General features: G+C 33.9%; 1 protein-coding gene across 1 annotated transcript; it reads left to right on the forward strand.

Annotated features, from left to right (window-relative positions):
* The first annotated feature begins 7269 nt into the window (after window positions 1–7269).
* On the forward strand, window positions 7270–11171 carry LOC132734162 (uncharacterized). Its single transcript, XM_060720876.1, has 2 exons — window positions 7270–7369; window positions 9302–11171. The coding sequence occupies exon 2, from the start codon at window positions 9312–9314 to the stop codon at window positions 10830–10832; it is 1521 nt and encodes a 506-aa protein (XP_060576859.1). The 5' UTR covers window positions 7270–7369; window positions 9302–9311; the 3' UTR covers window positions 10833–11171.
* The last annotated feature ends 3335 nt before the right edge of the window (window positions 11172–14506 follow it).

Consider the following 14506-nt stretch of genomic DNA (forward strand, 5'->3'; position numbering starts at 1 on the left):
ACAAACTCCACTGCGGTCAAAAAGTCTTAAAACATAAAATCTTAATGTCTTCATTTCTTACACAGATCAACTAGTGGACTTAATAAAAGAAATATGCAATATGCTCAGGACTAAATTGAAAATCGTATTTTTTATGCAATTCTTAGCCCATTTTCAGTTATAAGTGTTTGAATGCTTATAGTTCAAAATAATTGTTGTGAAAAATCAGGCTAAGCAAATGATCTTAATATTTAGACATAAGTTATTCCTACAGACCTACATCAAATGGTATATAAATCTTGAAAAATAAAAAACAAATCCTGACATGTCAAAAAAAATCTCAGTGGAGTCCTTTAAACAAGAAAATTAGAACTGTTTATTCATATTATTGATGCTTGAAGTTATATTTATATTTTTTTTTTCATTAATAATGTAACGTCAATATTTTTAAAAAAAAAACACACCTCCATTTTAAAGTGGTTACGGTTAATAACCTATGCACTGCCAGGCTGTCATTTTTATTCTTAGATTTGGGTAGGCTCAGGCTAGTTAACAGAAGGTTGTTGATTTTATATTCGGCTGACCCCTGTACATGACACAGTACAGGCATAGTCTTATTTTATAAAAAGTTCAGATTGTTAAATCATTTTTCTATTGTAGATTGTTATTGTTATGAAGTTCATGTTAAGTCTGAAAAGGTAAAAATGTCTTATTTCTTTGAAGTTTTTGTTAAAAGTTGTTTGGTCCTGTTTTAAGCATATTTTAACTCTTATATCATTTTATAGATTCACTAAAGATTGTGCAAATAGTTATTGCAGTTTATAAACTGTTTGTGTATTTAAACTTCTTACAAGTATTTGAATAAGTTATGTCCCTTTGTTTTTTTTGGTTTTTTTGTACCTAGATTAGAATCCATTATTCTACTCCAACCTTTTAGAAATTTTACATATTTTTACAGTGTTTTGTTTGCTAGCATAATGATCGTATATAGGGGCAAAGTTTGGGGAAACATAGTAAAAAATCTATCATCTTGTTTATATGAGTCATATGGGCTAAATAAGAGGAAGGGTAAAAGCTTGTACCTGTGCCCATGATGGAGATTTATGAGTTTTAAAGGAACTCCACTGAGGTCCATAGGCCTTAAACTATAACATTTGAAAATCTTACAAATATCAAGTTAAGCATTTAAAACAGAAAACAGCAAAGGATGATAAAGAAATATACTCGGAATTAAATTAAAAATTAAATTTTGTTAAATTTTTAGCTGGATTTGAGTGAAAAGCATACAACACCTGTCATTTTTGGGGTCATTCGCCTGACCACTATAGGCAGGTAAGACTGTATTCTTTGTTACAGTGACGGGAATGGGGGTCTACACAAAGGCCACAACATGTTATATATCACCAGCGAGTACTGACCCAGTGTCAACAACATAATAGCCAAAGATAGGAATGTTAAGTTGATTTCTGTTCTAATTACAGAAGTAATTATGTGGGTACTTTCCAACTTTGCCCCAGTGTACTTTGATGGGATCATGTTTTGAACAACTGACCAATTTTTGCCTTATAGAATTTATTTTCTGTTCTTTTGCTGTTGTTGTTAAAACTTTTTCAGTCATGTATTTTTTAGAAAACATTTTGTGATGTCAGTATCATAAATGTACTCCTAGAGGTTTTGTATTAATGTTTTTGCAAGATGTACATTATTTATTTTGGACATAAATTGCCCAAGTTCAGTAAAATGACAGTGGTTCTTTATTGTCCTGAAATTTTAAGATCTGTAATTTTCATAGATTGAACCAGTTCAGTTGTTCTTACCTCCCTTGCTTACTTTGTTTTAATCAAGTTACCTCCCTTGCTTAATTTATGTTTAATCAGTTACCTCCCTGCTAGATTTATGTTTAATCAATAACTAATAAAACAGGTAAATGCAAATCATGATAAAAATAGAAAGAGTCTTTAAAACAAACTTGATCTCACTTGTGTAAAGAGATTATTTGAGATTTTATATCACACCCATTTCTTTTGATTAGCATTTGTTTTTAAAAGTCTTTGCTCTACATATATTGTTAAGTAAAAAAATATATAAAAAAGTAATAAGAGAAGTTAATATCTGTCACCTACTTATTGGCCAAAATTTAATGTAAAATATAGGACTTTTTACTATTTATCTAATGATTCCTAATGAAATTCAGAAATTAGTAAAAACAGTGCTGTAGAGAAAATAACTTGAATAAATCCATGAAAATAACAAAAACAAAAACACAACAGGCTGAAGAGTAAAATAATGATTAAGAAATCTGAATGAAACAAAATATTATTTGGGTATAATTTCTTATATATATTTTTTTCCAATCTAATTGATAATCAGTATTCCTCATATTTAAATGTGTATATATTGTTTGTGTATAATTTATGGAGTTTGTTAAACTTGTTTTTACCTAAATTCCAGAACTGAACAAATGTTTTTGAATCTTTTAGGATCTTTAGATCTTTAAAATTTTATCCTTTTTACTCATATTTGGAACTTTTATTTTTCTACCATTGTTTACTTGAATAGTTGAGTCAGAGGCGAATATAAAGGTTTGACTATAAGTCAACCTCAACTTGACTCTATTATCATTTATTGACCTTCCACAATTAAATTGACCTTGATGCAACATCAGCCTGGAATATTTAACCTTAGTTTGACCGTAATTATTATCATTAATTTACCTTAAAATACCCTTGAAACATTAAATTGACATTTAACAAATATGAAGATTAACTTGTGGTCATAAATGATGGAAACTCATCAAATGCTTTTACCGCTATATCCATTGATAAATTGTTCTTAAACATAATTATTGGAAACTTTTTTAGCAACACACATTGTTAGTCATGCCACACAATCTCATCATTTAACACCATGTGTGTAATTTCATATGCCTGTGTATGTGTTTGGTGCAGTTCCAATTTTGTGTAATTTTCATCGAGAAGGTACTAAAGAGTTTGCACTAAATTCTCGGTAAAGATGTGTTCGTATTTTGTTATATTATGTAACATAAACAGCTGTAATTGTTGTATATTTTCAGAGACTTCAATCTTTTTTGTAGATATAATGTAATTATATAATTAATGTATTATATATATATTGTACATTTTTTAAGACTGCCATATTGTTTATTAGTTGTTATGCCATATTGGATTTTAGATAGTTTTTGACCAATGTCATCATATATAATACAGAAAAATAAAAAAATATTTCAAACTATCAATGTCTTTTTTATGGTTCAGTTTTGTCTGCAACAAGTTAACTTTGTTATTATTGAAATAAAAATGTCCTGGTACAAGATTTTTCAGTTACAAGGGATAAGATTTATCAGCTGTGGAAAGGTATTCTGAGGATCTAAAGTTCTTATCCCTGATATTTTTCTGACCTCACTGTACGAGAGAAAAAAACATATTTAGAAACAGGAACCTCCATGGCCAATTGGTGGAGGTTTGTGATGACCAAGTCGTTGAGGTTTGTGATGGCCGAGTGGTTGAGGTTTCTGATGACCAAAAGGTGGAGACTTCTGATAGCCATGTGGTTGAGGTTTCTGATGGCCAAGTGGTTGAGGTTTCTGATGGCCAAGTGGTTGAGGTTTCTGATGGCCAAGTAGTTGAGGTTTCTGATGGCCAAGTGGTTGAGGTTTCTGATGGCCAAGTGGTTGAGGTTTCTGATGGCCAAGTGGTTGAGGTTTCTGATGGCCAAGTGGTTGAGGTTTCTGATGATCAAGTGGTTGAGGTTTCTGATGGCCGAGTGGTTGAGGTTTTTAATGACCAAGTAGTTGAGGTTTCTGATGGCCAAGTGGTTGAGGTTTCTGATGGCCAAGTGGTTGAGGTTTCTGATGGCCAAGTGGTTGAGGTTTCTGATGGCCAAGTGGTTGAGGTTTCTGATGGCCAAGTGGTTGAGGTTTCTGATGGCCAAGTGGTTGAGATTTCTGATGGCCAAGTGGTTGAGGTTTCTGATGGCCAAGTAGTTGAGGTTTCTGATGGCTAAGTAGTTGAAGTTTCTGATGGCCAAGTGGTTGAGGTTTCTGATGGCCGAGTGGTTGAGGTTTCTGATGGCCAAGTGGTTGAGGTTTTCTGATGGCCAAGTGGTTGCGGTTTCTGATGGCCAAGTGGTTGAGGTTTCTGATGGCCGAGTGGTTGAGGTTTCTGATGGCCAAGTGGTTGCGGTTTCTGATGGCCAAGTGGTTGAGGTTTCTGATGGCCGAGTGGTTGAGGTTTCTGATGGCCAAGTGGTTGAGGTTTCTGATGGCCAAGTGGTTGAGGTTTCTGATGATCAAGTGGTTGCGGTTTCTGATGATCAAGTGGTTGCGGTTTCTGATGGCCGAGTGGTTGAGGCTTTTAATGACCAAGTAGTTTGAGGTTTCTGATGGCCAAGTGGTTGAGGTTTCTGATGGCCAAGTGGTTGAGATTTCTGATGGTCAAGTGGTTGAGGTTTCTGATGGCCAAGTGGTTGAGGTTTCTGATGGCCAAGTGGTTGAGATTTCTGATGGCCAAGTGGTTAAGGTTTCTGATGGCCAAGTGGTTGAGGTTTCTGATGATCAAGTGGTTGAGTTTCTGATGGCCGAGTGGTTGAGGTTTTTAATGACCAAGTAGTTGAGGTTTCTGATGGCCAAGTGGTTGAGGTTTCTTCTGATGGCCAAGTGGTTGAGGTTTCTGATGGCCAAGTGGTTGAGGTTTTTAATGACCAAGTAGTTGAGGTTTCTGATGGCCAAGTGGTTGAGGTTTCTGATGGCCAAGTGGTTGAGATTTCTGATGGCCAAGTGGTTGAGGTTTCTGATGATCAAGTGGTTAAGGTTTATGATGGCCAAGTAATTGAGGTTTCTGATGGCCAAGTGGTTGAGGTTTCTGATGGCCAAGTGGTTGAGGTTTCTGATGGCCAAGTGGTTGAGATTTCTGATGGCCATGTAGTAGAGGTTTCTGAAGGCCAAAAGGTTGCAGTTTTTGATTGCCAAGTAGTTGAGGTTTCTGATGGCCAAGTAATTTAGGTTTCTGATGGCCAAGTGGTTGAGGTTTCTGATGGCCAAGTGGTTGAGGTTTCTGATGGCATGTGGTTGAGGTTTCTGATGGCCAAGTAGTAGAGGTTTCTGAAGGCCAAAAGGTTGCAGTTTTTGATTGCCAAGTAGTTGAGGTTTCTGATGGCCAAGTAATTTAGATTTCTGATGGCCAAGTAGTTAATGTTTTCGATGGCCAAGTAGAGGTTTCTAATGATAGCCAAGCGGTTGTGATTTCTGATGGCCAAAAGGTTGAAGTTCCTGACGGCCATATGGTTGAGGTTTCTGATGGCCAAGTGGTTGAGGTTTCTGATGGCCAAGTGGTTGAGGTTTCTGATGGCCAAGTGGTTGAGGTTTCTGATGGCCAAGTGGTTGAGGTTTCTGATGGCCAAGTGGTTGAGGTTTGTGATGGCCAAGTGGTTGAGGTTTCTGATGGCAAAGTGGTTGAGGTTTCTTGATGGCCAAGTGGTTGAGGTTTCTGATGGCCAAGTGGTTGAGGTTTCTGATGGCAAAGTGGTTGAGGTTTCTGATGGCCAAGTGGTTGAGGTTTCTGATAGCCAAGTAGTTGAGGTTTCTGATGGTCAAGTGGTTGAGGTTTCTGATGGCCAAGTGGTTGAGGTTTCTGATGGCAAAGTGGTTGAGGTTTCTGATGGTCAAGTGGTTGAGGTTTCTGATGGCAAAGTGGTTGAGGTTTCTGATGGCCAAGTTGTTAAGGTTTGTGACTATGAATCATTTGGAACGTGATTTCATGACGCTCACAACCATGAATAACATAATATCAAGCTTTCTAACTTCCTGCATATTTTACATATTTTACACTAGATTTTGATGCTAATTTAAACATGACAATGCAAACCCATTTTAGCTTCTCACACAATGAGAATGTTTATCATTTTACTATTTTGGAGGTTTAAGGTCTGAGATTTTCCATTCTAGGACCACTTATTCCTTAATATACATACATACATGTAAAGTAGAAATACATGGGAGCTTGGATTACAGACTCATCTGAAAGATTTGTAGAAAATTGAAGATGGTATAGAAGGTGATCAACACCCGGATTTATAGCCAGATATAAATACCAGTCATTTGTGTGAGACATAATTTAGTAGTAATATTGGGCTCAGTACATGAACATGTACATTGCTTAAATATTGAGTGATCTGAATTAAAAATTAACCAATGCCAGGGCTGTTAAATTTTTATACAAGCTTCCAAATTACTGTCACAATCAACTTGTCAGCAAAAATTGACACTTACTTCCTGTACTCAATACCCTTTGTAATGATAACAAGAGCACTGCAATTGTAGTGTAATTTGACACACATAGATGTGTTTTACTTTATAAGTATAGATAAACTAGGTGATCCTATAAAAGTGATGCTAAATGAAAATATCTTGAAAAATGTAGCTTAGGAGGAGACTTTTCTTAGATATGTTTACAATATAAGTCTAAATAAATTATGTAGCCATTTTTGGGTAATGATTAATGTAATTTTTAGGTCAAGAAAATGCTACATGCAACATATTCTAATCTTTTGGCATTGTGGTTTCACACAATATAACTAAAATAAGTAAGCCCCGGGGCGGGGCCATTTTCTATCTGTAAAGGTTCAGGTTTTGCACATTGTCTTATCATCATTAACATCTCTGCCCAGTTTTTTTTTATTTCTTTATTTTTATCAGTTAAAAAAAGATATAATTTTGACACAAACTTGAAATACAAATACGTAAGTTTGATGTTGACCGGAGGAAGCTCAAACCTATAATATGTACAGTTTCTATTCCATTCGATCTGTTGAAAAGAGACAGGATGGGCACGAGATTGCTGACGGACAGATGAGCAGGTGCTTTACATGATGCATCAGTTTTTTGGTGTTTATAAAAAGTGAATAACTTTCTCACAAAGTAATAAAGAGTAATAAAACTTTGCGAACTGAGCACACTTAGGGCCCTTAATATTAACATTAAAATTTCTTAATTTAAGAAAAAAACACCCAAGAAAGAAATTTCTATAGAGCCCCCCACTCAAATTTGTTGCTGAGGTAAAAATAGCAATATTTAAATAATTCAACTGGGAAAAAGCTATGAAAACATTCTCAAAACAGTCTAGACACTTAATAGCATCAACCAATCTCATTAAAAACATATCTAAACAGTCGCCCAAATATTCCCCGCTAGACAAATAGCGCGGGTAACATGATCTGATTTATATACATATCACCTTTCAGGTTAAATAATAAAATCAATGTTGCAAGAAAAGGAAGTAAATATCGGTTTGAAATTTTATAAATTCAGTTACGAAATAATTTCATTAGAAAAAAAAATACTGCCTGTGAAAAAAAAAATTGAGGATTACTAAAGGTAAAGTATATTTTATGTAGATATCTAAGTATAAAAACTATACATGAATAACTGTTTGAAAAACATGACGATTTAAGTTTTTAGTTTCCACTTTAAATTTTGTGACTCTTCTTTAAAAACAAAAATGTTTTGACGATAAGAGAAATATTTTATGAACATTCAATCCAATGAAATTTTTTTTAAAAAAAAAAAGGTTCATTTTTTTCTTCGTTTAATCCTTAAGAGATTTGTGTTATCATTTTATCCTGTAATTTCAAAATAAAGGCATGTCAGTATCAAAATAAAATTGAGCTACCAACAATATGGAGCCTGTTCAGAGTGCACGGAAGTGAAGGCTGGCCGGGATTTATACTGACAAAATCACTTTTGGTTACATCATGTTAAGGTTTATAGTCTTAAAATAATTAAGGTCATTAAAAAACTATATTAATAGATTTCAAACGCATGGCATATTTTTAAGTGCTTTATGTACGTACAAAAGGCTACAATAAATGTCTGCACATGCCAAACAAAGACTTGACAAAAACTTTAGGTTGACTGTTCCATTTTATCACATACCCGTCCTGCTTTTGCGACTACGTAAAAATGGAACTGCACGGTCGTGCATATATTTGCGTTATACAAACAAAGCGTTAAGACTCGTTAAATGTTAGTCTGATACCATAGGCGCGTCAATGAAAAATGGTTGTTTTCACTTTAAACGGTCTTTCTTTTGGTATGTGATAGAAAGAATATTAAATTCGTGAAATTTCATCACTGAATTCATTGAACTCATTGAATAAAATAATATTGCGATCGCCATAGATTCTCATAATAAAATTTTATTCAACTCGTTCAATAAATACAAGTATTAAACAAACACTTACTAAATATCCTTTATATCTTATATCTAATATTGTAAGGAGAATGACTTGCTTTAATTGATGTTATTTAATCTCAGGAAGGATTAAATAATGAACCATTTTCAAAGATATGGAGGCACAGCAGCATCGCCTGACTTATAATTGAAACATTCTCATTTGGATAACTAGCAAGTAATTGTTTAGTTAACAGTATTTGTTTAGATATTTTTTTATTTCAAATCCATATATACATTAATACAACAAACTCTGATCATAATTTACACTCAAAACAATTACAGAATTCTGAACATTATATACACCAAAACAAACACACTCCATTCATTAACCACTTGTACAAAATATGTTTTCATGTATACGTTTTTATACTACGAAACAATATTAAACACCTTACGAGCCCAAGCTCTAAACAACTTATGATTAAACAAAACAATAAAATCGACACAAAATAAAGAACACAAAATGAATTATTTTACAACTTAAGATACAGTTTCAACAGCAAACATTTAACCAAAAGTATGAACTTCTAATCAGCATCAGAAAGCAACTTACACCTAAAAAAACAATATTTACAGATATCTTTAAAACCAAAGCATCAACTATGAGATTCTTGACAAGACAAAATCAACCAAATAATTATAAGTCGACAACCAAATATAAGTAAACAACAAAAACAACTTAGTACAACCAATGAACCCTGATCAATTAAGATCAGCGCAATTAATTTCAACCAACTTCAACAAATCAACAAACAACTGTATTCGCTTCTAAAATAATAAGCACTACAGAGAGAGTGCCCATCGCTAGCAAAACGATTTGACATTTACATAATTGTAAAGAGAGTTCATGCGAGTAGCAACCGCTTTAATAATAACTGCACACTTACACTACACCTCAAACAAATCTATCGTTCTAGAAAACAAACTTAACAGATAAAAATGTAAGATTATTCTGATTATTCTTTATATTTGTCAAGAAAAAGTCAGTAAGGAAGTTATTATATATACAAATGTATCTATGTTTTAAACTATTTATGTATTCACAAAACTCCTTATGATTGTATATATTTTAGATAGAAAAAAATGGCTGTCTCAGGAAAGAAAGCATCAGGACAAATTACATCATCTTGTTGCAAACATCAGAAAGAAATGATCAAGTTCTACTGCAATGATCATGAGGAATTACTCTGCAGTGTTTGTGTTACCCTTGAACACCAAGCTACATCCTGCAAAGTTGATTATATACCTGATATATCTGATGATATAATAGGCAGTAAAGAATATCAAGTTATCTTGAAAGCGGTAGATTCTACTTCTGACCAGTATCAACAGATTGTAGAAGATTTCAAAAAGATGACAAACAAATCCAACACCTCTCTGAAAGATGCATTAGCAGACATTTACAAATTTCGGCAAGAATTCAACCAAAAATTAGATGAACTGGAGAAGCAAACTAAAGATGCAGCTAAAGTCATAGAACAAGAAAATAGCAATCACATGAAGGCAGTAGAAACAGCATGTGAAGATATAATCAAATCTCTGAAGACATCAGCAGACACTATCAAACAACTCAACACATCAAAACAAGCTGATAAACTCTTCATGGAACTTAAACTTGCAGAGAAAACATTGAGAGACGTGGAGAGAAAAACACTGCAGCTTTCATCATGTGCTATCAAAGAAATCAAATTTAAAGCAGTACAGGCAACAGCAGATCTCCTTAAAACAGAGAAGTCTATAGATACCCAAAGAACTATCAATATAAAATCCCAATCAGTACAATTAAAGTGCAGACAATTTTTACATCAGGGGAAAATCAGTGTGAAGACATCAAAAGATAAAACAACATGCTGGATTACAGGAATGACTTTGCTAACTCCTGACCTTCTTGTCATCACTGACCACTATAACAATGCTGTAAAGATGGTGGATGGAGGCAGTCAATCCGTGTCTGATCAACTACAACTAAGTTATGAAAAAGATGATGCTCCGTGGAGTATCACCGCAATTACCAGTACTGAGCTTGCTGTCACCTTTCCTTATAAACAAGCAATACAGTTTATATCAATCTCATCAAACAAACTTAAAAGGAAGCACACTATGAAGGTGAATGGACACTGTTATGGAATAAGCTGTAACCAAGATAAACTTGTTGTGACATACCTTTGTCCTACAAAACTCCAGATCCTTGATATGAATGGCACTATACTGGTAACAATTGATGGCAAAAATATTTTCCAAAATCCATGTTTTGTTACAAGTAATAGATGTTCTATCTATGTGTCTGACCGTTTGATGCAATCATTAACAAGATTAAACTGGCAGGGTGATGTGCTTGAAAGCTATGGTGATATGGGTGAGACAAGAGGCATATCACTGTCAGGTGATGGCACTGTCTTTGTGTGTGACAGGAAGAGAAATGTTATAGAAGAAATATCAGGAGACTGCTCAACAGGGAAAATTGTGTTGCAGGGTCTGAATAGACCATATACTGTATGTTGGTCTGAGGAAACAAAAATGGTGTACTACAGCTGTGAAGTTGAAGATGAAAAACATGATAACTTCCTTCACAGCTTTAAACTTTCAGATACTTTAAACATATAATAAAAAATACCTTAAACTTGGAAATTCAATATTCTGCAAAAAGATACAAAAAAGGTTTACAACGAACACAGTGAGATAATGTAAAATCAGACTAAACGTTTTTTTTTTATTTCTTAATGCAAACATATCAGAGAAAGAACATTGCAATTAGAAATGTTGACATAGATACAAATAAACAGACTTTCTAAGCAAAATTAGATAATTTGACCTTGAATAAGGGAATAGCCAGCCTGGTTTTTATGGCGATTTTTATGTGATTTACAAACTTCGTAAGATTTTGGGTCATGATAATTTTTCTGCTGTTTTTACTAAAATCATTAAACGTTTTATTAAAAGAGGTTATGACCGTACTATTTTAAGACATACTGCATGCTTAGTGTTCAACCCTTTTACAGTTGGACACTACGCTCTTCTTTTATAGACTCTATGATGGACAGTTCTTAAAGCCCTTCGGGACCGAATTGTCTTACTGTTCGTCTTCTGCCTTGCTTCGTCGGGCCCTTGTAGGTGATTTTCTTGTTGCTCTGTCTTCCTTTAGGACATTGAGTACTTTTGTTATGGTCATTTGGTTTACTTTTATATGTTTCTACATGATCTTTTTGGTGTTTTACTTATTTAGCCTTTTGTAACCATAACAACTGTTAGAATTTCACTTGGCGCGGATTCATTTTATTTACACTGTCTCGTTTATAGGAACATGGTGGAGCTAAGAGTGAGGTTTGGTGAACCATTAACCGGTTTACACTCCCCAGTGGTTTAACTACCACTGACCGTTCCAAGGCGGTACCCCTCTGTGTTCGGTCACGTGTTGTTCATATCTGTATTGTTACTTATGAGGGATGTTGCACTTATTCACTATCCTTCATGTACAGACTCAATCAAACCGAGTCTGAAATTTTCATGTAATTTTGTTGTGTTTGTTTGTTGTTAATGCTTCCGAGGGATCACTTTGTTTCCAGATGTTTATACTTCACGAAAGCAGATGTCAAGTGCTGTGTGGCAGCTGTAAAAAGTTGCCCCGTACTTCGCTTCAGTGTTGTTGTATTTTTCTGGTCCTTCGGGATCATTGATGCCAGCATTGTTAAGTGTTGAGAATTGAGTAGCGAATTTTAGAATTTCATTTGGCGGGGATTTGTTTTATTTACACTGTCTCGTTTATAGGAACATGGTGGGGCTAAGAGTGAGGTTTATGCACCATTAACCGGTTTAAACTCCCCAGCAGTACTTGTGCTGCTGACCGTTCCAAGGCAGCGCCCCTCTTTGTCCCTCAGATGTAAGTCTATGTTTTTTCACTGTTGACACTTTTGCTTGTGTCCCTTGTTTTCTCGTCTACAGTAAGTATCTTCCCCTTTGCCCCTAGTCTTATTTCTTTAATTTACCTCCCCCTTCCCCGGGTCTCCTGTCCCCTTTCCCTGTGGCCTTTGACTTTGTGGGCCTATTATTCAATCATTGATTTATTTTCTTTGAGTTCCTTATCAGTTACAAATTATTTATTCAATCATTTGTTTGTTTTCTTTTAATTCCTTATTAGTTACAATTTATTTGTCATTTTGGTGATTGGCTTGTCCGTGATCTGCCTTGTGCCCTGTCCTGTTTTTGTTTGGGGTCCGCCTGGGCTCCTTGCCACCGGTTCTTGTTGCTCGGTCGTGTGGGGGTTGCGTTCATTGAACGCCGCCTTTCCTTGTTGATTTTGTTTATCTTTTCTTTTTGAAATTCAAGGTGTTATCTGAATCATTCATAAAAATATTGAAAATATCAAAATGACTAAAAATTGAAAAATAGAAAGGTATTTTCCTGAAAATTATCAGTAGGGTAAAAGTGATGGTTAACAGAAGGTTGTTGGTCTTACCCGACTGACACTTATACATGACATCATGTCATTATTATCTTATTAAATATTATGAATGTTTCGTCATTATTCTATTTTAGATTGTTGACATTTTGTCTGAAGAGCCTGAGGTTAAAATTGCACTGTTTCCTTAACTTTTAATTTTGAATATTTTGTTTAGAGATACTGGGATATGATTTCAGCATATTTTAATTCTGATAGCATTTCATAGATTCATAAAAATGATCCTATCATTTTATAAATAAATGCAACTCAATCCATGAAAAGAAAAGTCAGGAAATGTTGCAATTGAAATCTGAATGAAACAAAAGAAAAAATACTTTAAAAAACCCCAAAATACTGAAACTAATTGATTTCTATTAATCATGTTGAAGTTTAATTGTTCTACCATTATTTACTTAAATGATTTACAGCTGAAGCAGACTGGTCTACTATGTTGACCTTAAACCACCCTTGCAATTGAAACCTCTTTTTCCCATTTATTGATCTTAGAATAGATTTTAAATATCGCATTGACATTTAACATGAATTTAAATTCATGGATAAACAATTTCCCAAATATTATTATTGGAAACCACACAATTTAATCATTAACAACATATGTGTAATTTTATCTGACTGTGTATGTGTTTGATGCTGTCGATCAGTTTTATGTAAAGAGTTTACACCAAATCTTTGGTAAAGATGTGTTCTTATTTTGTTATTATGTAATATAAACAGCAGTACTTATTGCATATTTCAGATATATTACTGTATTGTATCATATATTGTACATTTTTATAACTGTCATATTGTTTAATACTCAAATAAATCTTTTGTCATTGTCATTAATTATGCCATATTGGATTTTAGATATTTTTAGCATTGTCGTCGTATATACTCGTAATATAGAAAAATAAAAAAAAAATATTTTAAACTATCACTGTCTTTTTTCAGTTTTGTCTGCAAAAAGTAAATTTTGTTATTATTGAAATAAAAATGTCCTGGTACAAGATTTTCAGTTACTAAGGATAAGATTTATCCCTGGATAGCTCAGTTGGTACAGCTGCGGAAAAGTATTCCGAGGGTTCATAGTTCTAATCCCTGACATTTTTCTGACCTCACCCTACAAGAAAAAAAATATTTAGAAAATAGATCCTGCAAAGGGAACTTCCATGGCCAAGTGTGGTTGAGGTTTCTGATGGCCAAGTGGTTGATTTTTGTGACTGTGAATCATTTGGAACATACTACAGTTAGTTATAATCTCATCTAGGCATCGAGGGAGCTACATTTTTTGTGCTATGTCGGTGGTTTAAAAGATACTTATACGATGAAGTAATGGGTTCCTTAGGTTATTTTTCGCTTATCATTTGTTCAATGAACTTAACAAAATGAACTTCACATTATATATAAGTCTGTCACCTTCACGTTTTTTAGTGTGTCCGAAAATGTGAGCAAGAAAATAAAAGAAACATCGTTGTTGGAAAATTAGTTATTGAATGAGATCTGGCAAATTTAAGTTGTGTTCATAATGATACTTTGTTTACATTAGCCCTGTGTACAATGATAAATTGTTTACTTTTGTCCAATTTTAATGATACATTATTTACCTGTGTTTTAATATATGTTGTTTACAGGTCTTAATATACTGTGAAACATTGTTTACTTCTGTCCTGTATTTAAGATCAATGTTAATCTTTTTTCCTGAATATTTCATACCATATGTAGATTGTTTACATTTGTCCTTTTCTATTATGATAATCCACCCTTGTCCTGTGTGTAATGATACCTTTTACTTTTGTCCTTTGCATAGTGGTACAATGTTTACCCTTTTTTCTGAATTTTT

The sequence above is a fragment of the Ruditapes philippinarum genome, unplaced genomic scaffold, assembly GCF_026571515.1.
Source record: "Ruditapes philippinarum isolate M1 unplaced genomic scaffold, ASM2657151v2 ctg2475_1_1_1_1, whole genome shotgun sequence".
NCBI classification, from domain to species: Eukaryota; Metazoa; Mollusca; class Bivalvia; order Venerida; family Veneridae; genus Ruditapes; species Ruditapes philippinarum.

Coding starts and splice junctions, on each gene's coding strand:
- LOC132734162 (XM_060720876.1), top strand. CDS start 9,312: ATGGCTGTCTCAGGAAAGAAAGCATCAGGACAAATTACATCATCTTGT.